We start from the raw sequence: 27,652 nt of genomic DNA, 5'->3' as shown, positions 1-27,652 counted from the left end.
CTCTGTTTCTACCCGGTCACATTTCGAGGACGGGCGCAGTTACACATGATGCCTGCGGACGAAAACAGTGTGGAATTGACCGAAAGTGGCGACGAGGACAAATTGCAGATGTTAAAAGGCGAGATGAGAGCTTTGTTTATCTCTGAAAGAGACAACGGTCTAGATGCAGATCCTTTCGTTGGTCATGACTCCATTTTTTCCGACAATACGAGGTCACGACAATGTCGCGCTGCACCAAACTTCGTTGGAAAATCTGTCAATTTAACATTTCTCTTCCTCTCTTGGATCCTCTAAGCGACGACTTTCTGAAATTCATCAAACATCAGTGAGATTCTGTTACAAACAATTCCTATCGACTACAATAATTAAACCCTTATATTTGAGTATCATCGTCCATCTTTCTCATTGAATTCCAATTCGGCTTTGCATTATTTGTAATTTTTTCCCCTTTTCCACCCGTAAAACAGTTTTTCGCGCTCCCCCGAACCACTCCCCGGCTTCTGCGAGATATTAAATCGCTGGATTTACCTCTGAATTCCGGTCCTCCGTGTTTCCCCAACCCGCGGCGCCCCACGCGAGATTTTCACTGTTGGACAGCAAAACCAAATTACCACATTGTTGTTTTTTGTTTGAAATGACATTTCCACACACGTTTACCCGCAGGAACGGCATTCCTGGCCACGGTGGCCTCCGCCGGGATGCTGGCGGGATTCGGCTCCACTTTGGCGCTGGCGAAGAAACGCAGCCCGGACTGGTTCAACAAGGTGGGCGCACATTAATACAAAATGTTTTTTTGATTATTTTTTTTGATTTATGTATTTATCTATTTTTTTAAACGAATATCTCCGAATGTAGTCTAAAAGGATGACTAAATTAAATTATTGCAAATGTTTTTATTTATGAATACAGTGGGGAGAACAAGTATTTGATACACTGCTGAATTTTCAGGTCTGTCATTTTTATCATAGGTACTCTTCAACTGTGAGTGATGGAGTCTAAAACAAAAACATAGAAAAACACATTGTATGATTTTTTTTGGTAATGCATTTACTTTTTATTGCATGACATAAGTACTTGATACATCAGAAAAACAGAACTTAACGCTTGGTTCATTTGTTGGCAATGACAAAGATCAGACGTTTCCTGTACTTCCTGACAAGGTTTGCACACACTGCAGCAGGGATGTTGGCTCACTCCTCCATACGGATCTTCTCCAGATCCTTCAGGTTTCGGGCCAGTCGCTGGGCAAGCACGCCATTCCTTAGTTGCCCTGGCTGTGTGTTTTGGGTCTCTGTCATGCTGGTAGACCTGGCCACGACCCATCTTCAAGGCTCTTACTGAGGGAAGGAGGTTGTTGGCCAAGATCTTGTGATACATTGTCCCATCCATCCTCCCCTCAATACGATGCAGTCGACCTGTCCCCTTTGCAGAAAAGATCCCCAAAGAATGATGTTTCCACCTCCATGCTTCACGGTTGGGATGGAGTTCTTGGGGTTATACTCATCCTTCTTCCTCCAAACACGGCGGATGGAGTTTAGACCAATAAGCTCTATTTTTGTCTCATCAGACCACATGACCTTCTTCCATTCCTCCTCTTGATCATCCAGATGGCTTCAGACGGGCCTGGACAAGTGCTAGCTTGAGCAGGGGACCTTGCGGGCTGCAGGATTTGAATCCAATGTGGCGAAGTGTGTTACTCTTGGTTTTCTTGGAAACTGTGGTCCCAGCTCTCTTCAGGTCATTGAGCAAGTCCAGCCGTGTAGTTCTGGCCCGATCCCTCACCTTCCTCATGATCATTGATGCCTCGCGAGGTGAGGTGAGATCTTGCATGGAGCCCCAGACCAAGGGAGATTGACCGTCAGGTTGAACTTCTTCCATTTTCTAATAATTGTGCCAACAGTTGTTGCCTTCTCACCAAGCTGCTTGCTTATTGTTCTGTAGCCCATCCCACAATTTTATCCCTGATGTCCTTACACAGCTCTCTGGTCTTGGCCATTGTGGAGAGGTTGGAGTTTTTTTGTTTTTAGTGTGTGGACAGGTCCCTTTTCTACAAGTTATTAGTTCAAACTGGTGCAGTTAATACAGGTAATGAGTGGGAAACAGGAGTGCTTCTTTAAGAAGAACTAATAGGTCTGTAAGAGCTGCAATACTTACTGGTTGGTATGTGATCAAATACTTATGTCATGCAATAAAATGCAAATTAGTTACTTAAAAATCATATAATATATATAAATATATAAAAAAAATATATATATTGACCTCTCAAAGGCAATTAATTATTGGGAAAAAAAAGGAAAAAACCCTCGTTATTTTAGTTTCCTGATTTGTTTTCTCAGTTTCTATATATGCTCACGTTTGTGTGTGTGTGTGTGTGAAAGAGTTATTTAGATGCAATTTTCGTGATTTCAATTATTTAAATTTCAAAGTTCTTGTTCTACCAGTTGTGACTAGTAGAAAGAGTTCTTGTGACTACCAGTTGATATTTTTTTCTGATTTTATTTTTATTTTTTTTACTGGTTTTAGTTTTCCTTGTTTTGCATTTTGTCATGTTTTAGATTGAAATATTTCACGAAGTGAAGTCATTTAAGTCCAATCCTTTATCTATTTTAAATCTGTTTTTTCATGCAGGCCATTGAACCTCTCATTCATCAAGGCATCATCTTTTCCAAAGTTCAAGGTTATTTTTTTGTGTTAAAATCTCTTCAGGTTTTCAGTGAATTGCCCCCCTGGCAGTTTTTTTGTTAATTTCCATGTACTTACATTTAGATTTTTATTTTTAGTTGGCTTTTTATTTTTAGCCATTCGGGTCATATTAAAACCGTGGAGGATTCCTGCTTCTCAGTCATTTTTTTTTTTTTTATTTGCTTTTTAAATGTCAAGTCCTTTTCTTCTTTCAAAGAATTTTCATCTAATTTCTTGCAAATTTGCGAGGATTTAAACTAAACTAAATAAAACTCCCCACAACTTGCAGCAGCGGCTCTGATTAAGTGATTATTGGCTGCGAATCGGATCCTATTAGAGGCGACGCCGGCGGCGGGTCGGAGTCTGAGATAAAGCGAGGTTGACAATCGGACGCTTGTTCTCATTGGCTGCTTTCACAGACTCTTATTGTCTGAACATCCAAAACAGACCGTAGCAGCTTCGACGTCGGCAGCGACAAACATGTTTCTGCTCCTCCTGAAGAAACCTCGCTGAGGGAGAGACGTCTCACGTCGCACCTGAACACTTTGATCGGGGTTAAAAAATCAAGTGTTATATTTGATGCGAGTGAACGAGTGAAGGAAACGAAAATGAATACATTCCTATCCTCATGATGCGGGTTTAAATGAATGGATAGAAAAGCAAATATCTCTTTTGTTACAAGGATACAATATTAGATAACGAAATGAACATGCTCATTTGAAAAGGATGAGACTGCAGTTGATAAAAATCGTGTAAATTTGTAAAAATTAAACCAAACAAGGGAATTGTGAGTCAAACGAGTAGTCGGGGGAAAAATCTAAATAATTTTCCTTTTCAAAGGTCACCACAGCGAACCATCTGGCTTCACCTAACCCTCTCCTCTGCGTCCTGCTCTCTCTCACCACCCTCCTTCCTCTTTCCTCCATAAATCCCCTCTGTGGTCTTTTGGACCTCCAACCTCAGCATCTATCTACCCAGATCTTCAGAATCCCTCCTCTGTATGAGTCTGGACCGTCTCAGGCTGACTTTATCTCCAGTGTGTTGTCCCTCTGATGGACTCATTCCCTCCTCGCTCCTAAAGAGAACCTCAACATCTCCATCTTTGCAGCCTTCAGCTCTGCTTCCTGGTTGCCCTCAAACGGCCGCGTGTACAGGCAACAGTATAAATGTAACAAAATGTAAAATAAATGCAACTACTGCTTAATGTTTATTAACTCTGAATTCATTACTCATTCAAATCTTTTAATTCTTAGACAATTTGTTGTTTTTCAGGCAAGATAATTTTGTCATACTTTGTTGTCAAAATGCCGACGCAGATTTTACGTGTTGACAACCGACGCTGCCTCAAGATACAAAAAGACGTACCGTTTTTCTTCTTGAAACACAAATATGTATTGGCCTTCCCATCTTTCTTGAAACAGCCTTCCATCTGCATCAACTTTTCTCTTCCTGGATGTGGATGCACTCCAATCTAATTTCGGGGTGCCGTCACTTTTTGGGTAACATGACCGGCGTTAATTGTGGGAAATGTAGTTTATGGTCAATGCATGTGTTTGACTTATTTATTTTTAGACAATCACACCTTTTACGAATTTCTGGTGGGCCACATTTGGCCCGTAGGCCATGAGTTTGACACGTGCGTTACAGTTTGGCTGATATTCTTTTTTCCTCCACTTGTTCTAACCTGCCTGGAAATGTTTCTCCACCTCTTTTCCACACTCTCCATTGCGGGGAAATATGTCAATAAATAATATCAATATACCTTAAATTTTTTAAAAATTTTTTTTACCTGATCTAGGTTTGAATGTGGTTTTCTGTTTTTCTTCCGAATGAAAGATTGAAGACCATTTATTTACTGAGTTATTTACTATAGTTTACTCTATAAACTATTTGATCGGAAAGTTTGGTGTGAATTCAATCCTCACGATCTCATCTTTAACGTAAACAGGAGTAATAATTAGAAGAACTTAGCTGAGCCCGTTTTGGATATTGGTTGATGACATCGCTTCTTCCGCAGGGTGTCACGGCGACGGCGGCGGTCCCCCAGGGGGGGGCGTCCCTGGCCCTGCGGGCCCTGGGCTGGGGGTCCCTCTGGGCCTGGTGCGGCGTTAGCCTGATCAGCCTCTCGGTGTGGAAACTGCTGGGCGTTCACAGCGTGGGTGTCCCCGTTCGCGAAACAATAACAAAACCACTCACGAAAGATCAGTAAGTGTTTATTGATTGATTATCTTTAGATCTCGGAGTTCCGACACAAGATGGCCTCTCTGTTCCCGCCCATCCCCAAGTCGAACCCTCCTGCCGGCTCTGAGTCCCCGGACTGGACGTCCATCTTTGGGTCCAAGTGATTGCACGCCGGACACTTATGTCGCCATGGGTACCGGCTTCTGATGTGTCGCCGGGTGGCAGCAGGGCGTCTTGCAGGGGCCCTTCAGGCTGCAGGACAGTTTCCCGGGAGGGTTGGAGAAAACAGGCCGTTGTTAAAGGCGGGGCAGTGGGCGTTTGTGATTGGTTGAGAACTGGCTGCATTTAAGATCAGCTGCCGTTTCAAGATCACTCTGTCAGTGACTTTTTGTTTCCCCTTCTTAAGTGGAAAACAATCAAGTTTATTTAAAAATCTTGTTATATATGGAAGCAAGCGTTTTTACCTTTCATTTTCCTGCTGTTGACAATGGGCGATAAATAAATTAGATTAAAAACCCTGAATTTAACAACTGAGCACATATTTGCATATTTCTTTGCAAATGTTCATATAGTAAAGGAAGTTTAAAAAAAAGCAATGTTTTTCTAGCCTATAAAGTGCCTGGTGACTGATTACACGTCAAATATTTAAAAGGAATTTAAAAAGTTTAAACTAAAACCTATTCCCTCAACAAAACTGAAATACATACAATTGCCACTCAGTTTTAACAGAAACCTTTGAATTTTATTTAAAAATATATTCGAGGAAAATGGGGCTAAATATCAATTTGACTTAGTGTGTCTGAGATGGTCGAGATGTCCTGAAAAAAGGAATTATCGGAGGAACCTCACCTTTCCTGATGTCTGCCGGACGCAAGGAGGCGACACACAGGATAGAACCGCTGTGAGTGATGTCATCGGTGGAAGGCGTCCATGTTTGTAGTCACAACATAAATATTGAACATTCTAAATGTGAAGTTTTGTTATATTTGTGATTGAAATTTTAAACCGCTGCTTTTAATGGTGTTTATCACTAACAAGCATTTTTTTGTCAAATATGACTAAAATATTACATGAGCAAAATTAATATTTAATGATGCTGAAATTCAGCTTGTCTTCATTTGAACAGGTGACTCAAGTTGAAATGACCTTTTCTGGCAGAGTCATGGAGGAAGTTGAGAACCTGTTCCTCAACTTCTTCCTAAAATAATGAGCTTAATGTGTAAATATTTCAACTCTTATGTAACAAAATAGACTATGTTGTCTGTAGATCATGTGACTGCGGGTATAATAAAGACCACGTGGACGAGAGCGTCAATCGCAGCGGCTCCAGTTCACCATCCTTTTATTCTTCATCACATTCCTCTACATCTCACACCTGCCCCTTTGCCTCGGCGCACAGTCCGTCAAGCAAACGTCGCCGCTCGTATTTACATCGTCTATTTACAGAATGAAGATGGCGGTAAAAGCGACGTTTGATCCCGCGGCGGCGAAAAAACTGGATGAAATTATTCACATTTAAAAACCCAAAACAAAAGACGTCTTATTGCACCAGAAAAACGACTGACCTGCCGCACGTGTCACCACTTAAATAGCCCCGCCCCCAGAGGCAGACCGCCAACAGAAATAAACACCGAGATATAAAACACCGAGGGAGGCAGAAACTTTTTCCACATCACACTTTGGTTGAAATGAAATAAACGGACAGAAATAAAAAATAAAAAATACGAGTATTAAATATCTTGTATTAAAATCACTTAAAAATCCCAAATAAACTTCGGCTCCGAGGACGTTTATAGATTCTCAATAGATTCTTCTGTAAAAACTCTCTTCTTTAAATAAAAATAGAGCTTTGTCTCGGGGGCGGAGCCTGGAGCTCCGTGGCGTCACGTGCGGCCGATTCTGAACAGAACTTCGCACATGACAGCGGCGACCGGCGAGCCGAGTGCCGGCGACAGCGACACGTCCAACAGGCGGCTCTCGAACAGGACGAACTCGGGACGGTTCTCCTCCACCCTCGCCAGCGCCAGCAGCGCCTTGGCGGCGCGACACATCATGTTGATGCTGGGCGGCTCCGGAGCCGCGTTGGCGCCGTGCAGCAGGCCGTGCTGCGCCGCAGCCACGCCGTCCTCCAGGAAGCCGATCAGAGTTCCTATGCTGCCTTTCTGCAGTGCCACGGCGCGCGCCGCTGTGGTGTCGCCGTGCGCCAGGTTACACAGAGCGGCCACCGCCATCTCGCGGCACACCTGGCTCCGCCGGTCTCCCACCAGGCGCACCAGAGTGGTGAAGAGCTTCTGCTGGCGGGTAAAGGGCGGCGTGGCAAGCAGCAGGTCCACGTTGGCATCCTGGACGCTCAGCTTGCACAGACACTCCAGCACTAGGCGGCGCGGCGTCAGCGAGGAAAAGCCGCCCGCCGAGGCGAAGGCGTCCTGGGCTTCGGCGGACGGACATACCATCCAGTGCAGCAGCCCGTCCAAGACGGGCAGGCACACGCTCTCCGGATACTGCGACAGGTCCAGCCGGCCCGCCATGTTGGCGAGCGTCACCAGCGTGTGCTCCCTCAGCGCCGCCAGGCAGTCCCACCACCACTCGTCCCGGCTGCACGCCAGCCCCCGCTCCTCGTCCCGCTGGTAGGCCGGGGGTGTCCGTCTGCGGGGCGGGTGGGTGTGGTGCAGCAGCACCAGGCGGCCCAGGATCAGGACCAGGCCGGCGTGCTGCGACATGGCGCCGTCGTTGCCGGGGACGAAGGAGAGGCCGCGGATGATGTTGGCAATGCAGACGCAGCGGCGGGCGAGGTCGTCCTGCCACGCCTCCGCCGTGGACAGCGGCGCCTCATCCCAGCAGCGTGGCTCGTCCTCCGTCTGTGCGATGGGACTCTGAGGCGACAAACCCTGACCTTTGACCTCCTCAGAGCCTGACGGGAAGAACACATTGCAAAATGTTCGGTGACTTTATTGGAAACATAGTGGTTGTGCATTTATTAATGAATATACACACAAAAATATGACCTGCTCATTAGCGAGATGTTTCAAATGCATGAAATCTGAACAAAAATATTCTTTGGACATTTTTAAGAAAGAATTTCTAAGCGAGAACTATAAATGCAAAATTTCCACAGAAAATGAGTCAGTGTCTTGATTTTTATCTTATATGAAGGAGATGTGTTTCGCTCACATGCATGCAGGTGCGCGCGCACGCACACACACACACACACACACACCATCATTTTCTTGATTTATATAATTTAAAATAACTCTCCCATCCCATATTTACCTTGCTGCATCTCTGCTGGCGGCTCTGGCCCGCTGCTCTGACTCTCCTCTCCGGACCCTGCTGCCGCTCCCTCCTGGACGCCCTCCTCGCCTTCTCCCTCCCACCTCGGTTGGTCCTTGTAGGTGGAGTCCCGCGGCTCCAGGTGGGTCTGAATATGAGCGGTGGTATCGCCGCCCCCGGCCTTCCAGTGCAAGAGGCCGCTGACGAAGCCGTTCGGGCGGCGGAGCTCCGCCCATCGCGCCTCCACCTCCTCCCAGCTGTCCCCTTCCTCTTCCACTCTGATGGGCAACTTGTCGTACTTGCTGGCCTGCGGGGGACGCGGCTCGGCGGAGCTCCTCTTGGCGCCCGGCGTCTCCTTGGGCATCTCCTCCTCCTTGAACCTCGCAACGGGCTCCTCCTCAGGCGGGGGCCCCGGCAGGGTCCGCTGACCCTCGCTTCCCACCTCGTATTCGTCCAGGATTCCGAAGATCTGGATGAGGCAGCGGCGGTAAAACTCCACGATGAGCTCCAGGAAACCAGGAAGCTGCGGGAGGAGAACGGGTCAGCTGACAACTTTACAGACAAAGAGGCACTTTCATGCTGTTGAGCGCGTGTGTGCGTGCGGACCTGCGTGAGGTTGAAGGAGCCCACGGTGCTGTCGTCAAACAGCAGGATGTTGATGGTGTCCAGGGCCCAGGTGCTCTCGGCCAACAGGCCGGACTTCAGCGACATCATCACCCGCCAGGCCTCCGGGGTCCCTAACAGAACAAGCTCAGAACTTCAGATGGGAGCTGGCGACATTGCAAAACACACCGCTCGAAACACAGCGAGGCCAGGGGCCGCACAGACCGCGTGTGTCTCAATAAGCATCAAAAGTTTAGGACGTTTCAGGAGTTAGTCGCGTGATTTCCATTTTCAGGAATTAGACTAACCTGTGTCCTTGGCAGTCAAGCGGCGCCGCGGCTTTAGGTTGGGCACGGTGGCCTCTGTGGTTCCCGGGGGGTAGCTCATCTCTCTCTGGGTGAGCGGGGGCCCTTGAACGGGCGCCGGCCCGGGCTTCTTGACGGGCTGCAAGTATGGGGCCCCGTTGGGGGACAGGGAGCCTCCGAGGGGCCGGGGGAAGGACGAGGGGCTGTGCGACCGCGTCACATGGTTGGGGATGGCGGGCATGGCATGGTAGGAGGACAGTGGCTGCCTGGCGGGGAGGGCAGGCATGGCAGCCGACGAGGGATACGGCGACTGCCGCTGCGGGCTGGGGGGCCACTGGCCGTCCTGGGGGGCCCTGCCCTCCTGATCGTCCCCTCGGACCCCGCCGGGAAAGGGGGGGCCCTGCCGGCCGTACGGGTAGCCCACATCTGTCCTAGGAGGCCACATGTTGGCCTGAGGCCCCTCCCCGGGACCCCCTGAACCTGACGATGGGCCCGAGCCCACCATGCCGTGTTGCGGGGGCCCCTGCCGGTCTCGTGGGTACGGATAGGGGTACTGCCCGTGGACTGGCCGCCGCTCAGGCCCCCCATAGCCACCGCCTCCTCCTCCATAAGGCCCGAACACATCGGCCTGCTGGGAGCCGAACTGGGGGAAGTCGCCCTCGTGACGCTTGGCGGGCGGGAACATGGCCTCCATCGGACGCTTGTAACCCTGTAGAGTGACAGGTGAGGTATTTGGTTGTTTACTGGTATCAAAACATAACTTTATATATTTACCTATTAAAAACTGCATTTTGGTTTGGGGTTTGGTTTTAATATTTACATTAATATAACATCACTTAGCCTCTTTCTCATCCATTACACATACTATGTGGTTGCTTGTCTGGTAAAAGTTTTTAAATCAATAGGCAAATACAATTTTAAAAGAAAAGTCAAAAAGATTTTAGGAAAACGATAGAGAACCCCTGTATTATCATTTTCAAAAAGTTAAAAGGGCATATGTTCGAATATTCGAATATGTTTACGAATATGGGACCAATGAAAGAACAGAGCTCCCAGTTTTTACCTAGCAACAAGGCAAAACGAGAACCTGATTGGCCTGAAGACAGGGCAATTTTCCTGCAGGTTTCAGCTCTTGCTCTGAGCCCGATTCAGTCGTGACCCAGGATTGGGGATGGGGGTGCGGGCGGACTGACCTGCTGGGGAGGGAACAGCGGCTGAGGGGATGTAAAGGCGACGCCGGAGGGGAACTGCTGTCCGAAGCCGTCGTGTCCGAGCCTGAACACGGAGAGTAAAAACATTTTTATTTGCACGTGTTCCCGGTGAAACGTGTGCAAGAAACCAGAAGTCTCACCTCTGTGGGGGGAATCTGCCAGCGGGGTAAACGCCGCCCTCGCCACCCGACGTCCCCAGGCTGTTCTGACCTCCAGGGGGGGGCGCCATGCTGCCGTCTTGACCCATCACATGATCTGGCCTGGAGGTAAAAAAGAGGCACACAGACACCACAACGAGTTGACTATCATTGGCACGACTGAAGTTGCAACACTTCAAATGCATGAAATCTGCACCAAAAAAAGTACTTTTGCAATTTCTTGATTTTTATCCGACATGAACCAGATACATTTCACGGGTGAAGGTGATACCGGCCAGAGTTAGATACGTCAGTCTTCAGAGTGAGCTTAGCTTGTCAATGGGACGGCGGATCGATCGCTGACCTTTAACCCTGGTTCATATGTTAGTCGATACCCTGTCCCGAAGGGCAATGACGCCCTCAAAGAGCAGCAGATTCCACCAGAATATGGTTTCTTACCGGCGCTCGTATCCGGGGCCGTAGGGAAACTGAGACCTGCCGCCCATGCTTGCGAGGGGCCCGGATGGCGGCCCACGGGGGTACATGTCTTGCACTGCAGCCCCAGACATCTGCCCGGGACTGAAGGCCTCGCCCGGTCCTTGAACTGAAGGGGAAAAGGAAGAAACAGACATTTTTTCTTTTTACTTTACTGGCTCATTTCTCACCAAAACATTAGAATTTTTTGATGTTTCCCCTCGGCGTCTCCTCGGTCTGGAAGTCCAGTGTCTTCACTGACGGCAGCTACGCTGCTGCACCACACGCCCTGCCGTCTCTGCTTGCCGTCTCAGCCTCCGTCGCTCCGCGTACGCTTGCAATAAATGATGTAATGAATGTAACGACGGTTGGACAGTTCCAGCTCTCACCACCGAGTGGCAGCAGTAAGTGGATTCTTTCCTGTTACTGCAGTAAAGACGGGACACAACAATATACTTGGACGCCACAATGAAGGCTAATTTCGATTGAAAATAGGTTTCGGAGTAAAAAAATAAAATAAAATCTTGTGATTGTCAAGTTGCTGTGAACCATGGTGTCAGAGGTCGCGTGACTTGACAGCTAGACCATCATTCCTCACCCTTCCTCTGTCCGTATGGGTCCTTGCTGGTGTCGTACATCCTCATGGAAGGTTCCGGAGGTGCCACGCCCTGCTGATAGGGGCCTCCGGGCCCTCGCTTGTTGTGGAAGGCCGGGTCGCTGCCGTCGGAGAAGGGGTCCTGGACGCTGACTCCACCCACCGTCCTGTGTGGCACAGCATGTATTGAGCAAAGATGCCACACACGTCGTCCAAACACTCTTTGGGGACATGCACGAACCTGGTTCCGGGTGGGGGGCCCGGTGTTGGAGGGTTTATGTCTACAGGGGCCTCGGTCAGAGAGCTGCTGCTGGACTGGGGGGTGTTGGGACCTTGCAGGGACCCCAAGGATGCGGAAACAATAGACAGAAAAGAAATGAGACCACCTGGTGGTCCCATAAGACCTTTATCTGTGTCCTGAGCCCCTACTGACCTGGGGACGGGGGCTGGACCCTGGTCTGGCAGAGCGGGGGCTCCTCCCCTCGCTCCACCTGGCACTCGTAGGCAAACAGGTACTGGATGTACTGCTTCTTCAGTGAGCTGGCGGCGCTGCTGGACGTGCCGACGTTCAGCAGCGCCGCCAGTTCGCGCCACTTCTTGTTTTTGTTCACCTGGCGGGGCGGGAAACACAAGAGGGACGGCATCTTAGTCCTGACTTCCAACTCAGGATGCCCAGAGAAAACAGTAAACTGGTTTTATTAACCACTACATTTTACTGCCTCTTAATAACTTAAACTTCAAGTAGCCTTGACTGCTAGTTTTTGGCTAACTTCGGGCTGATTTTCAGCGACACTTCAAGTAAGAGCATGATGAACTTCTTCATGCTCAAGTTAGCTCTTACTAAGTTTTATCCATTTTATCTTATTAGTTGCTGTCTCTGTCCTATTCAATGTCTTTATTTATTGTTTATTTATTGTCTCGGCCCTTTCAATGTCTTTTTGATAACTGTCCTCTTGTCCTGTGCTGCTGTGGCACTCAAAGTTCCCCAACAGGGATCAATAAAGCACAATTTTATCTTATTAACTTTCAGGTAATTTAGGAAACATCTTGAGGACTTTTGAGTGACCTGCCCTAATTTTCAGCCAATTTTCTGCCAGCTTTCGTAGCAGGTTCCCCACCCCGGATGTGGTCTCACCATGGCCAAGCCTCCGATGTCTCGGACCGCGAGGTACAACCTGCACAGGTCCAGTGGCTTCTTCCCGACGGCGGGCAGGTGGGCAACCGGCGTCCCCCGCTCCTCCATGAAGGACAAGTAGCGCTCGACCCACGGCCTCCGCTCGGCCTCCGAGCCCAGGTCGTACAGACGCGTGATCCTCTCGCCGGTGGTTGAGGTTCCACCTGCCTTCTGGAGGAGGATGATAATCGCTGGGGTTCAGTGAGGGAAGGGGGTGCAGCCTCATCGTCCCTTGACCATTTTCACGTCATATAAGTTTAAAATAATTCTTAATCAAAGTTGTATAAATATTGAGGGTCCGTTTTTTGTTTTGCTTTTTCCCCTTATACTTATTTTTTAGAATTTTCACCAAAAATCGAAATAAGACGGCTGTTTGCTGATCAAAACTTAATGACCTCAATGACGGCTTCATAGGTCAACATGGCAGTGTGGCAGTCGTTGCCAGATTGGTCGGGTTTTGGCCCAATTGGGCTTCTTCTGTGCGGGGCAGGGACATGAAAACGCGGCTGCTTTTGAATATGTATAAATATTGTGAGAGCAACTTTTGCCAAATAAGCTTTCGCGCCGTGGTCAAAATGAACAAATATTTGATTGACATGAGTTCAATCCAAAGCTTTAAGTGTTAAAAGAGGGGTTGATATGGCACGTCTGCAACTGATTCAAGGCACCAACAAGAACAATGTAGCCGATGTTTCCTCATATTATCAATATCCTCCATTCGTTGTCAATATTTTTGGTGCGTCTATTGGAATTTGAATTGATTTACTCAGTAATCAAATTCTTTATTCATTCTTATTTATGGCTCTCCGGTACATAATCCTATTGCTTACGACAAGGCTGGCTTGGTAGTTTTCTGTGGCTCTGATTTCATTTCTTGCGTTTGCCTGACTCTTTGTTATTGATGCAGGGATGATGTTTCCAGTTTCTAATATTATGGTTTTACCCAGTTTACGGCCAGGTTGAAATTTTGGCTGGAAACTGTCTGGCTTATCTAGCAACGCTGGGCGTGACAGTTATTATTCAGAGCAGAACTTAGCAAAGGGAAAAGTGACTGCCCAAAAAAAAATGGCGTTACTAAGAGCTAGGTGTTTGTGAGGATTGGGTAAAAGAGAATGACGCTTTTAAATTACGTCAACGTGGTGAAAACTGAGAAAAATGCACAAACCGACACAGTGGAGGTGGGACTTACGGGGCTGCTGGGCGCCTTGGGCCAGGCGCTCCCACTAATGCTATCGCTGCTAGCCGAGCTAGGAGACAGGGGCGAGGGGGTGGGGGGCTGGGACACGCACTGAGAGCTTTCCTACGAGACACACACACACACACACACACACATATATATCAGGAAGGTCCAGTGCAGAGAATATCTATTTAATTGAAAATATCGTTTCAATTAAGTCAAAAATTAGCATTAGCAGTTATTGTATGATTCTTGAAAGCTGCTACTTCGGGTAACCAGTCAAAAAGACACACCTTAGACCTGTGGGGCTCCTGGGGGCCGCTGACCCCCTCTCTGCTGAGCTCCGGCCGCTTCGTGTCTGGGTGAGCAATCGTCCCATCTGCCGCCATCATGGCGTGGCCTGACGGGAGAGACGTCACACTCAAAACAATCGCCTTGCCCGAACCCTGTAAAACAACTTTCAGTCATTTGTCTTACCTGAGGGGGAGCCGCTATAAGGTGGGCCCTGGGGCGTCATCCTGCCGGAGTTGTTGCCCGGTTGCTGACTGTATACAGCCCCGGGACCTCCGGGGCCCAGTGGTCCTGCGGAGGGCCCGCCAGGAAAGTTGCCCTGTCTGGAGACAGCGGAGAAACCCCTCTGTACTTTCAACATGTACATTCCTGTTTTATTTCTCATGAACGCAAGGCACTGTGAATAAAGTGTGAAGAAAATACACCAAACTGTTTTTTTAACATTGATATTAAACAATTAGCATCGCTACCCGTCACCACAACATAATAATGTAACATTCAATGAAGCTGCTTACGGTTCTGGTCTCACCTGTGGCCAGAGGACGAGAGGGCAGAGCTGACCCCAGCACTGGAGCCGGAGTCCGGGGGTTTGCGGTTGGCGTTGGGCCCCGGGGGACCTTTGCCCTGCCCGGCAGGTTGCGGCATCCCAGGCGATGTGGGGGCCGTGGCTCCGCCGCCAGCCGGGTACGGCCGACCTCCAACTCCGGGCACGGGGCCGCGGCCAGCCGGGGTAGATGGGCCCTGGCCGTGCATCGGGCTGCTGGCGTTTGTCCCCAGACTGTTGGCCGGGCTTGGACCGCTGTAGCCTCCTCCAGGGGCCCCGCCATAGTGCGGGGGACGGGGGTAGTTACCTGGGTGGGGAAGACAGGACGGGTGGCATCAGTCTCATGACCATTAGTTTAACAGTTTCCTTCTAAGATCACTAATGAAACATACAAAGTATTAAAACACACATTTTCTTCTGCTTTTAAAAACAGTTCACTTGAGCTGTGAGAAGACTCCGGGCTCAGGATCAGAAATTACATTTACAATTTGCATAACCACTAACAAATTATTGAAATTTATTACATTTTCAAAAATCCCGGCTTACCCCAAAATTGAAAAGTGTTTTTATCATGAGCTAAAATTCAAGAATATCATAATCACACACGGATTATTCTGAAATGCTTTTCAATCAAAACATTGCCCGTTTAAAAATATATATTTCTTATTTTTTTAAGTTGCTAATTGAATTCTTAATTTGATAGTTTTTTGTTTGGTTTTTAACATTTTTTGAATGTATTTTTTTCCCGATTAACCTGACCAACAATGGCATACAGGAAGACCTCGGGTGATAATGTTTCATGGCTACGTTGCCATAAATCTATCAAGAAAGTCTTGTTCCATCGTTCTGATGTGCGCCGTTTGCAACATTGAGACAAATTTCACCTGGGAACTAGTTGGTGGGCGGAGCAGACGAATACAACGCCACGTGGCGCTGTTCAAGGACGACAGCTTTGTTTATATTCCCTGGTTGTACTTTCATTTTCATTTGTGTTGTTTTTTTGTGTTGTTCCAACTTATGGGGATAAGGCCGAGGACCTCCTGTAACTTTGCTTGCTAGTCGGGGAAATGGCAAGTCAGTCGGAATTTCTCCTTCATGTTGTCTCCTCCTTGGTGGTTACCTGGGGGGCCGTACTGCCCGTAGGACGTCCCCCCCTGCTGGTAGGAGCTGTGATGCATCGCCGGGTGGGGGAGCATGGACGGGGCCCCCTGTTGGGGGCCGTACTGGGACCCGCGCTGCATTTGTGGAGGGAAACCTGGATGGGCGGCTAAAGCAAACACCGTGTCGCGTTTAATATAATCTTATATAATATAATATAAGCTGTTGAGTTAAATTGCTATCATTGCAGTCGAGATATTGATGGTGATTGTTACCTCGGTCCTGAGTCATGGCTGGCTGGGGCGGGTGAGGCCCGACATCAGGCCCAGAGCCAGAGACCTGCGGGGTCCCCTGGGAGGCTGACAGACAAAAAAAAGACATCAGCGTAATGTCTGCTTATATCATTATTTTAATATCATGGTGAAAAGGTCAGATCCATCGAATGGTGTATAACTTTAACATTTTAAGCAGTATTTTTTTTTTTTACAAGACTATTTCTCCGGTTTTTAAATCAATCCTCCATGGAGTTACCTATTATCTATTATTATCTAATTATCTATTTTATTGGCAGGAATGTTAAATATTACCACTAATGCAGTAGTTGAAAAAAATAAATAAATTGAAATTATTCTGAAAAAATCTGTCCTCCAAGCAGGTCTAAACCTCTGCTCTAACAAACAAACATTATCACCCCACCTGGTCCGCCAGCTGGGGAGAGCGGTCCGGACCGGGACTGGCCGCTCGACCCGGCGGGTGATGGCGTGGGAGAGGGCGAGGGTCCAGTCCTGCCGGCAGGGGGGAGTCGGGGCGAGACGTGCGGCGAGAAGGGGGAGCGCGCCGGGTCGCCCTGAGAGCCAGACGAGCAGAGTGTCCCCGAGCTTAGCGCCGCCTCAGCGCCAGTCGGGAGGTCATCGATGGAGCCGGAGAGATCCTGAGACACGGGGATGACATTCACGTCTTTAACGCAACCTGTCCACCGACTGGAAACGGGCGAGAACCAAAACTCTCGTCTCGGAGGACGCAGAATCACCTCTGACGAAATGTGAGGAGGTTTGATTTTTGGGACGATAACAAGGACGACAAAACTGAAGAGCACACACAGAAAGCTCACGACGAATCAAAAGAGAGCACAGAAACTGATCGGTGGGCGTGATGTATTCACAACAAAAGTTAAGTTAATTTGCTATCTGTAGCCTGATTGGTACCATTTTATGTTGCTGCTCTGTAACCCCGACCCCTAATCTATCACATAGCCCCCGCCCACTTTAACTACTGATCTGAGGAAACACAATAACACTGTTCATCCACACAACTTAAAAGGAAGTGTGTGTCCGTCCCCGTGTGTGTGTATTTGCTTGTGAGAGATTTGTCATTTCTTCTAATGTGGGGTTCAGAACAGGGACAATGCCAAGAATTCGAAAAATGTTCATCCAAACAACTGTCCCTTTTCTGAACCCCTATTCTGAGAAATGACTGATGAACACACACACACACACACACACACACACACACACACACACACACACACACACACACACACACACACACACACACACACACACACACACACACACACACACACACACACACACACACACACACACACACAGCTCCTTTCAGACGACGTCTCAGCGGCGCTTGAAGCAGCTCACTGACTTTCCCTCACAGGAAGAACACTGCTCTGATTCCAGGCTCTAATGAGAGCTTTCATTACGGCTTCACAAGCTTTGTTTTTCTGAACTCCCATCTCTTCAGATCCGATGGGAGCTGGTTCTTCTGAAGCCCCTGCAGAACCACCTCTCTCTCTCTCTCTTTCTCCTCTGCTGAACCAGAGGGAGGAGAAGAGCATCATTAGCGAGGTTGGGGAGAGAGAGAGAGAAGGAAGGAACGAAAAGAAACGGAGGGTGAAAGGAGTCTTCGCAAAAACGGGAGACGAGACAGGCCAGGTGGAGGAGAAGCGAAGGAAGGTAGAAGAAGGGATCACAGAGGGCGAAGCATGGCAGGATGGAGGAGGAGGAGGAGAGAGAGAGTAGAATGAAAAGGAATGTGGTGGGATCATAGATGAAGGGTAAGGGGGGAGAAGGAAGGAAAAGGTGAGTGAAGGTAAAATGGAAGGAAAGAGGAGAGGAGGAATTGGGGTCAAAGAGGAAGAGAGGCGAGGAAATAAAAAAAGATGAAAGGGCCGAAAAGAAATAAAGCAGCCGACCAATCACGGCGCAGCAGCCCCTCCCCTCTCTCCCTCCGCCCCTTGCCAACAACTCAGCCAATCAGTCACTGCTCCGTGTTGTGCGCGCGCACACATGCGCACAAACACACACACACACACACACTAATTAAAAGAAGAGTTTGTCAGTGCTGATCGACCCTCTCTGTCCTGTCACCGCTTCATCTTCCTTCCTTTCTGCTCCCTCTCTCTCCCCATTTTCTCTCCTTTTCCTTCATCTTTCACTTTTCTCCTCCAATCATCATGGAAACTTTTCATTCTCCTTCCATCACCAGCCTGACTTCCCTCTTCATCCTCCTCCTCCTCTGGTTTTTCTTCACAACTCTCCTCCCCTTCATCCCTTCTTCTCCTCCACCTACTCCCTTCTATTCACCTCTGTCCTTCCATTACCTTGAGGAATATGCAAGAGTACTAAGAAAACAAAAAATTATGATGTAAATCGGAAAAAATAAACATAAAATATTCAAAGCACTATATGTGACAATAACGTTCTTTATTAAAACAATGACTTCATTATTGGCTCTTATTATTTTATTATTATTATTGTTACTGGCTATAAACTTCTCTTTTATTTCCATTTACATACACCTGAGTTTAAATTGGCATATGTCATAAATTTAATGTTTTTATTTGTTAATTCCAGTATTTTTCTCATTTTAATTATTCAGTCTGTTAAGAGTCGGCTTGCGCTCTGTTCTTCAACTGAAATTTATGTCGTAAAAAACAAGGACGGGTGATGTGTTACGTATGGGCTGCTTTGGGGGACGCAGATTCATCCGCCACCGAAAATAGTCTGTGTCTGCCTCCGACGGAGGTCATATGAAATACCCGTCAGTTTGTCTGGCGGTGTTTTCACCATTTCAAATAAAATACGAAAAAGAAATCTCTGGCTGCAGACAAACCCGTCCCCCCTCCTCCTTCTCCTGTTGCCATGGAAACTGCCTCGACTTCAAAAAGGAGGTGCCGAAGCACGGGAAAAGAAGGAGGGCAGAGAGACTGAGGAGAAGCTGCTGAAGCTCGGAGGCTCATTTCCCGACGCACAAGTCCAACATCCGACGTCTCCTATCTCGTGTCCGGCCGGCTAATAAATACTCCCATGTCGCGACCTCGCCACCGAGCTGAGCATGAGACGGACTGCCGCTAATCTGACCGGTCATTACGTCACCAGGGACAGACGCGGCTGCTTCCTGGATCTGCTTTTCTAACACAAAGTTGGGAGATCGTTGGCTAAGAAATGTCAGAATCCTTATCATTTGAGATGTTGCTCATATGTTATCCCTGTATTGGAGTTTGATATGAAGGAGTAAAAAAAAAGAAAGATCGGCTGATTTAAAAAAAATGTATTGGTATTTGAATGAGTTACTTTCACTTTAAAACTATATTGTCTGTTGCAGTCATACCAAAGGGGCAGTTATGTAAATTAACTAAGTATAAAAGCTGGACTGACCGGCAGGCTGGATGGTCGCTCCTGTTGACTCATGCCCGTCTCCTCGTGGTTCGGTTTACCTGGTGTCATGGCGGCCGACTGGCCGCGTCCACCATAGGCCTCCTGCGGCGCCTCCTGCAGGCGGAGATGCGGCGAGTGGTCAACAACGCATCGCAACCAGCGATCTCTCGGTCCAAATTACACTTAAACATTCCCCCTTGACAACGCCTTATCTCTCAGGGGGCTGAAACTTCGGGAAAACATCTGCGGTTGTAATGTGGTTGAATGCGATTTTAACATTTCCACAAATGACCCCACAGATTACTGAGAACATTAGAGCAAATACCTTCTTTAAATAGAAAACAGTTTTCTTAGAGCTGGACTGATTTTTCCTCCCTTTGGTCCACTGAGAGGCTTTTACAGTGACATGTCTTAGACAGGAAGTGGGAGATTCAAAGGGGTACCTGTTGCGGCAGCGGGCGAGGCTGCATGTATGGTGGCTGGCTGGGGGCGGCGGGCGGCTGCTGCAACTGGTTGAAGAACGGCGTCTGACCCGGCGGGCAGAAGCCTCCCACGCTCTGTTGCGGTGGGAACTGAGGACCCACCTGAGGGAAACACAGAGGCAGCAGTCACTTGGCTGCGCTAAGCAGTCTGCCTCTGCAAGAAGACATTCGCAAAAATACACAGGATCTCTGCGAGAGCATAAAGCTTCTGGAAAAAAAAACCCTGCGGTAAATTCACCTTATAAATGCAACAAATTCCAATTAAAAAGTCTGTGCCCAGATTCAAATGAATTTACAGTCTGGAAACATGTTTCCCTGTACAATGAAATTCTAATTTCTGCAGCATAGTGCTGGAGATTCATCTTCAGTGCTTTCGCATTGCGGGAACTTTTAGCAATTCCTACAATCTTTTACTTTTGAGGAACTAAGCCGTTTTTGATACTTTTGGGCGACATAGGAACTACCAACTGGGGCCTCAGTTCCTAGAACCATTGTCTAACACGTCCTTTTTGTATGCACATGTCTGCAGTGTCCTTGAGTGTCAAGAGAGGCGCCTTCAAATCATTGTTTTATATATATATATTATTATTATTAGGCTCTACGCCATGGCACAGCCTTTTTTTACAGTTCCATGAGAACTAATAGGCCACGCCCATTTTGCATACAGCTTGGTAAAAAAAAAAAGAAAAAAAGAAAAAAAAGACAGAACCAGTGAGAAATTGACAGACGAAGAGGTCCAAACTCTTCTGGCCTGCTACGCCAGAGAGAGAGATTTCCAGTGCTCTCAGCGGAACATGAACGAGACAAGTATGGAGTTAGCAAATGGCAGGGTTCTTTACACAGTGAAGCAGTGCAGGGAGTAATTAATTCTCGAGGAGGAGGCTAGTTCCTGCCACCAAATTTGAGCTGGGCGATTTTTGGAACTGATTTCTTTTCTTTTGGACTTTTCTGTCCAAAAGCGCCCTTTTGACGTGGCTAAGTGCATACAAGGAAACAAACAAAAACAGCAGTAAGAACAGTCACCATCATGTAGAAAACACATAGCAGGATTATGAACAAAGGGGATTTTAAACAAAGTAATTTCTAAAAATCCCTTCATGATTTATTCATGATATTGATGGAAGTTGATGTGATTAATTTACAGACCATGTCATACTTTCAACTGTCTTTTTTAGACAAACAGCCTACAATAGAGGTTGACTTGGCTGCACAGAATGATTTATTTTTCATTTTATTGTTAGTGCAATCAGTTTTTTCTATTTTTGAAAATAAATAAAGAAAAAAAGAAAAAAAATTGATTCCCTCAAGAATTACATCCATCTGTGCATCTTGAAACACAGCAAGAAGCTCGGTCACGTGACACGTTAGCCCATGAGCTAGCGAAAATTTGAAAGTAGACAGAACTGGCATGGCCTACCTGCTGCTGAGGGTACTGCATAGCAGCCATCCCCATCTGCCCCCGGCTGGCCACCCCCATGGGGTATCTGTGGGGCGAGCCGTAGGGCTGGCTTTGGTACGGCGACCCCTGTTGCTGAGAGAAGGCGTTGGCGCTCATGTACAGCTGGGAGCGCTTCATTGCCATTGGGTCCAGAGACGCCACCTGATGGACAGAAAACAAGGGGTTTGGAAAGGTCTGGACCTGGACATTGTACTATAGACACAGAAAAAATGGTAACCAGATATTTAAAAGCCTGTGCTTCTAAATATAACCAGCACCTGCTTAACGTCTAATGAGATTTTTGACACTTTTTTGTAAATTTTTCCTGATTTTGGATTTTTTTTTTCTTGCTGGATTTGAGTAAAAAGAGAAAGTTTTTCAGAGAAATTCTATATATTTCAAACTATTTAATGACTTACAGCAAGTTAGATGCAATGGATCGGGTACTAAAACTAATAATTAAATTCCCCTCTAGGACATTTTAAATGAAAACCAATGAGTAAAATTGTGCAAATATATTAATGGATGAACCAAAGGAAGAGGGAGTATGACAGTTTATTCTGCAATGCAAATATTACAAAAAACACAAGTGCAACAATTCAAAGTCAAATAATACATAAAGAGAGGACTGAATTTATTTTTTCTATTACAACGCCGTCTTTCAGTATTTTTTGTCACTACCAATGGCCATAACTGCGAAAAGTAGTGTATATCATTGATGGTTACAAATAAAACGTATACATCTACTGCTGTACCGACACATCTGGTATTTGGATGAACAAGAGAATTGACAACACACCTGAGTGAAGTGAATTTTGGGGAAATTCTAAATGACAAAATCCAGAGCTAAATATTGTGAAAAAGTTCACCAGAAAGAGAGTTTTTTTTTTTTCCCCACTCGAGGTGAGTTTCTATCAGGAGATCACTGAGAGAAGCCTCTGGTCTTGGGCTCCGGCCGTGGCAGTAAAACCGTCCCGGCAAGTGAGATGTTGGCCCATTTGTCCCTGAGAAAGTTATGGAGCTGATCCCTGGTCTCTGACAAAGCCACCGTCACCCCCTCGAAGTACCTCCGGGGACGAACGCTGATGCTGCATGAGGAGGTAGAAGCTCCGAGCTGGTTCTGCTCTGGCCAGCTGAGATCCTGCAGCCTCAGAAGGCCGATCTCTTGCTCCAGCTTCTCCTGCAGCTCCTTCACTCTGCCCACCTCGCTCTCCTGCTGGGATCGGATCTGCTGTCTCACGTCGCAGTGGCGCCTCTCCACTAGGCGCATCAGCTCGCTGAGGATCTTCTCGCTGTCTTCTACCTCGTTGTCGGCAGACACGTCAATGGCCGTCAGCTCCTGCTGCAGCAGTTTCACGTCCTTCTCCCTGTCCTCAATTCTCTGCTGGATTGTCTGTCTCCTCGCTGTTCTTTCTGCAGCAGCTGAAACCGGGTCTTTCTGCTCCATTCGCCTCCACAGGGGCTGTGACCCAGATTCAGTCTCTTCAAAGTATAACAGGTTCAGGTCTTGATAGAGCGATTCTGCAGTTGGACCTTTCATTTACAAAATAGAGGTGAAGTGGCTTCACAGACATGTGCTTCCCCTGTGTGTCATCACAGCTTCCCCTTCACAGAAGGCATCAGATGACTGCATGATGACGTTGCGTAAAATTTATTAGAGAACGCAAAGTTGACCTTTCACTATTATTGCTTGAGAAGATGGCCTGCTGGACAAGGGAAAGAGGCACAAATGCAACTCCCTGGACACCCACCACAGTAAAACTCAGCCAACAACATCATGTGAGGACCTTGGGCGCTGTTTAATTTTATTTTCTGTCCCGATTCTTGAAAAACATCGCCAGACAAGAGGGTGCTGCACCGAGATCTGCCACGGTCACACCGCTGATCGCGGAGGAAACACGACGACAGGAAATATGTTTTCCCCACAAAATGGCCTCCAGCTCACAGATTAAAAACACCAGCGATCCTGACAATATGGCATTCAAGCTCCAAAGTGTAAAACAAATCCATCACATTTGCAAACTCCAACCAGAATTCCAACTATTGCTGCACATAACCAACGGCAGACTTTAACATATCTAATGCTAAAACAACCGGAGATGTGTTATTAATTCTAAATGGACGGCAACATGCCCTTAGGGGGCTAGAAGGCACGGAGAAACATCATTCTACCTTGATGGACTTTATTGTATCTGGTTGGGCATAATATACCAGGACACTTAAGACACCTGGAGGGGTATCAATATACCTGTGCAAATATTAATGTTAATAGACCTGGAAGGAAATTATACAAATTGATGGAGGATACTATACCTGGACGTTAAAAAGCCTGGGCGGCCAACAGAATACCCGAGTGGACGTTCATGCACTAGAGCTAACATTAACCCCCACACACACATATACAAACACACATGCTCACACACTGATGGTCATGGACCTGTATTTTTTGCTACACACTGACAAAAGGTAGAGAGAATAAGAGGGGCCGCGTTAAAGCGAAACCCGGTGTGGTGAGTCTCTAGTGCCGACAGGAAGAGCTCGTGCAGCATCTGTTTAGTGACATCACAGACAGTGGCTTGGCTTTATGACGTCAACTGTGCTGGACACACACGCGTTCAGCCGGTTTCTATAGTGACGATAAATATTTTCCACTCAAAATGACATCAAATACATTCCCAGCTTCCCTTTCTCTATATGACATCACAAATTCCACCTTGTGGTATATGCGTTCATGCACTCAGACAAAAGTTAGCTTTGTATTGTATAGTGATAGTGTCTACTTTGTTGTCTTTTTCTTTCAGACTTCTACATGATTTTCATGAATTTCACAAAAGTGAGTGTGTTGGGGGGGTCTTCATGTAGGTGGGGCTTGGGGGGGGTGACACAGTGACATAATAGTCAGTGAGCAAAGTGAGTCACAGCAGATGTTTTCACTGCTGCAGCTAAAAATAGCAGGCAGTTATGGGTTTCACGCAGAATGAATCAGACATCTGAGCCTCCAATGTTTTTCTCAGAGTCTGGAGGACTTCAGTCAGCTGATGGGAGGAAGCACAAACAATCATGCGAGCGGCGGCTCTGGAGCGTCGCCATGACGACACAGCTGGCCACAGTCAGGCAGGTTTGTCAGCTGTTTGAAGAGCCCGTGAGTAATCCAGATGTAACAGGCGGCTGTTTAGATATTAATCATGTCATCGAGGCAACACAATACAAAAAAATAAAAATAAATCTCACATTCAGCTTGTACTGCCGACTCTACCTTGCTGAAATGGATCTTTGTGACGACTGTCCATGGCTACTTCGGAGTTACAGCTTGCTGATATAGCACATACTGACTGATTATGCATGCTAGGACAACCGACATAATAGCCCTATTTGCAGTCCATGCTGATAGAAATTACGAGACAAACCAAGATGTCTAATCCTGGTGTTAGCTCAGACACTGTTACATCATGCAAGTTCCAAAATTCTATATGATTTCTCACACTTCAAATTGTTTTACATGTTTCAGTTTACACATTTTGCATTAATCATGCTTGCTTACTGGTAAAATTTGACGAGGGTTTTAATAATCTTTCGTTTCATTGATTCCTTTTAGAATTACCACATTGTGCCTACACTTTTGATTCAAACTTTAGTTTGTGTGCGACATTAACTTACCATCTGAATGCAGGATAGAGATAACTGTCTAGTCATTATTGTTTCTGACTGCTTTTACAAATTCAGAGTTCAGTGGAAAATATGATGGAAAACTATCAAGCAAATAATTTCTTCAAATAGGTAAAATATTACCCAGTTTAAATCTATGCCCTTGAGACATTGAAAAAAGCAGCTTCCTAAACTAATGAAAAATTAAAAAAAAAAAAAGTAAAAGATAGAAAAAACAAGCAAGACAGTGCCTGAGATTATGTCGAAATTAAAAAAGAATCTGCAAGATATCAGTCAAAAAAAATCAATGAATAATTATTGGGATCACAATATTAAGGGCCCAGTCCCCATTGACACGTCAAACTTACTTTAAATATATACTAGTGTGAGGTTCGTTAAAATTACTGATCCAAGGGAGGGTCATCACTCTCAAGGACCCTTATTATGGAGGTCCGAACCCGAAACCCGCTGGTCTATGCGGCCGGTGCTGGCCCTCCGGGACCCCCGGGGCCGCGGCCCGCGGCGGACCCGCTGCTGGATATCCATCCCGTGTTGTGGAGATGGTGATCGGCACGTGGCTAATCTGCATGTGTGAAGGTCAGGGCTCTTGTTTGGCGAAGGGGCCATAACGGGCTCCCTGCCAGCCGGGGCTGAGGCCACACCGCGGGCTGAAAGATGGGGGAGGACACCGGGGCGAGGACTCGCCATTGACACCGGCTCGGTCCAGCTTCACTGTGGTCCATTAGCATGACAGAGGGGGGACAATAGTCGGGGGGACGAGTGACCAGCCGATGGCACCTCCATTTACTTCGAGAGACATGATTAGCATAAGCAAGGCAATTAGTTGGCTGTCAAGATCTAAAATTGAGCTGTCAAAACACCGGGGAGCAGCCTCAGCTCATCGTCAACCTTCAACCCAACCCCTGTCTCACCTCATAGTCTCCCCGCCGATTATATCAGACATTATACGGTTGTATTCTGTGTAAATTCCCACTTCACTTACGGATGAACGGGCTTTCTTCATGCTCCCTCATGAGGCCTGTCCGGCTAGCTCCGCGACAGCTAAATGCTAACTAGCTTAGCCGAGCAAGCAGGAACGGAGTCACCTTGGGCACAGAATCGAAACACTGACTTCACGTCTAAATAGTCAACTTATACAAGCCTTATGTTTATCAATATATGTCACCATCTCTTTAGCGGCAAAGTGTAGTTTACTAAATTATCCGAAATGCGGAAATGTAACGTAAAAATACAGAAATACCAAACACTAGCTATGGCTAACTGTAGCCATTAGCTGTTAAGCATGATGTAACTGCGGCTAGCAGGTTAGCTGCATTCAGATTTGTACCCCTCTTTGGTCGGAGGTGTTTACGACAAACAAACCGACAACGGAAGGCGGTCGATAGAAAGGCGTTATTCACCTGGGACCTGCCGCTGCCCTGCCCGTTATTCCCCGGACTCATGGTCGGATGGCTCCTTTGTCCTCCCCAGCCGTGAGCGGCGGAGCCGTACTGCGAGCCCATGTCTTTAGCGAGTCCCATGTTGGGCTGCTGTTGCGCCGTCGGATGATTATAATCGGCATATCCGCTGCCATATCCTCTCAGCATCGGGCTCGGAGACGTCAATAACTGGTTCAAAGTTGGCGTGGCGCCGGACGGGTGCTGATGTTGCTGGCCCTGTCCCGGGAACCGCTGGAACCCCGCGCTGTTTCCGCCGCCGTCTCCTCCGCCTCCAGCCGGAGAGCTGCTAGCAGCCATAGCCGCTTTGCCGTGGTTAGCAGCGGCCGAGCCGCCACCGCCGCCGGGGCCCATCAGGTTATTCCCCTGACGTGACGGGCTCATCATGCCACCATAGCCGCCGCTCCCGTAGCCAGGTCGGTAGTTCGGGTAGTGGTTGTAGGGGCTGTTGTTGCTGTAGCCTTCGTGGGAGTTTTGAACCTGATCCATGGCGGTGTGTACCGAGTGCGCCCCCGTTACCCCAGTCCCTGGGCTTTGTTGTCCGCCATGTTGATCAAAGCAAGGCCCTCCTCTTCCATTCCCATAATAATGATTCAACTCGGAGCCGCTCGCACTTGGAGGAGGGTTGTTGTTGGTGGCTGATCCCAGGCTGGCGTCCATCCGCTCCTCCTCCTCCCCGCAATTATTCAGCTGCTGTCGCCGCGCCGCTCGGCTGCTTCCCACCAAGAGGAGGTTCTCTTCGGCCGCATGCTGCCGCGGGTTCCCGCAGCCGTCGCCCCGCAGCTCCCCCCGGTCCCGCCGGACGCCGGGGTTGTTTACGGGGGCGTCGTCGCCGCGGCGGATGAGACGCTGCTGGCGCCGGGTGAGGTGGCCGGAGAGCGGAGGTGTGCGGAGGGATGATGGCGGTGGCGGTTGTGGCGGCGGAGAGGGAGGAGGTGGAGGCGGAGGCGCGGCACCAGGTGCACCTCCGCTGCCGCCGCCGAGCTTTTTCACTTCATGCCCGCCGAGCATCCCTGGGGGTCACGTTAGGTATTCCGAGGCCAGAGTTTTTACACTCCCCCCTCCACTTTCTCCCGGGATGAGGTCTCTTTTTCACGGACTATGTGCCGGATTTCCCCCAGGATCTACATTATTCACGCTGCGGACTGATGGCGCAGAGCCTCCAGATTTCCCGGCGGGTCACCCCCCGCCCCTCCCCGGGCCCCGGCGCCCAGCAC

The 27,652-nt window shown here is 47.9% G+C and overlaps 2 protein-coding genes across 2 annotated transcripts; one reads left to right on the top strand and one right to left on the bottom strand.

Moving 5' to 3' along the window:
* The first annotated feature begins 20 nt into the window (after positions 1-20).
* Positions 21-6,183, top strand: tmem242 (transmembrane protein 242). The gene is made up of 4 exons (XM_086143133.1): positions 21-118; positions 664-764; positions 4,700-4,837; positions 4,917-6,183. Exons 1-4 carry the CDS (start codon positions 46-48, stop codon positions 5,025-5,027), a joined length of 423 nt encoding a protein of 140 aa, XP_085999259.1. The 5' UTR covers positions 21-45; the 3' UTR covers positions 5,028-6,183.
* On the bottom strand, positions 6,175-27,652 carry LOC147213283 (AT-rich interactive domain-containing protein 1B-like). Its single transcript, XM_086143114.1, has 22 exons — positions 26,400-27,652; positions 21,313-21,495; positions 19,857-19,997; positions 19,414-19,527; positions 16,439-16,673; positions 16,018-16,101; positions 15,765-15,911; positions 14,630-14,951; positions 14,287-14,423; positions 14,103-14,209; positions 13,822-13,932; positions 12,594-12,803; positions 11,892-12,069; positions 11,700-11,790; positions 11,462-11,625; positions 10,849-10,993; positions 10,393-10,512; positions 10,235-10,316; positions 9,045-9,750; positions 8,740-8,870; positions 8,134-8,656; positions 6,175-7,774 (listed from the first exon to the last, which is right to left on the bottom strand). The coding sequence occupies exons 1-22, from the start codon at positions 27,444-27,446 to the stop codon at positions 6,747-6,749; spliced, it is 6,006 nt and encodes a 2,001-aa protein (XP_085999240.1). The 5' UTR covers positions 27,447-27,652; the 3' UTR covers positions 6,175-6,746.

Source organism: Fistularia commersonii, chromosome 36 (assembly GCF_037954325.1).
Source record: "Fistularia commersonii isolate RoL2024-O1a breed Wild chromosome 36, RoL_Fcom_v1.0, whole genome shotgun sequence".
Lineage (NCBI taxonomy): Eukaryota > Metazoa > Chordata > Actinopteri > Syngnathiformes > Fistulariidae > Fistularia > Fistularia commersonii.
Note: the sequence above shows the minus strand (reverse complement) of the source record. Positions and strands in the feature narration are given on the sequence as shown.

Coding starts and splice junctions, on each gene's coding strand:
- LOC147213283 (XM_086143114.1), bottom strand. CDS start 27,446: ATGCTCGGCGGGCATGAAGTGAAAAAGCTCGGCGGCGGCAGCGGAGGT. Junction 14,952..15,764: donor CGGGCAGTACGGCCCCCCAG/GTAACCACCAAG, acceptor TTCCCCACCCAG/GTAACTACCCCCGTCCCCCG. Junction 12,070..12,593: donor ACATCGGAGGCTTGGCCATG/GTGAGACCACAT, acceptor CCGCCCCGCCAG/GTGAACAAAAACAAGAAGTG.
- tmem242 (XM_086143133.1), top strand. CDS start 46: ATGATGCCTGCGGACGAAAACAGTGTGGAATTGACCGAAAGTGGCGAC. Junction 119..663: donor CAAATTGCAGATGTTAAAAG/GCGAGATGAGAG, acceptor GTTTACCCGCAG/GAACGGCATTCCTGGCCACG. Junction 765..4,699: donor GCCCGGACTGGTTCAACAAG/GTGGGCGCACAT, acceptor CTTCTTCCGCAG/GGTGTCACGGCGACGGCGGC.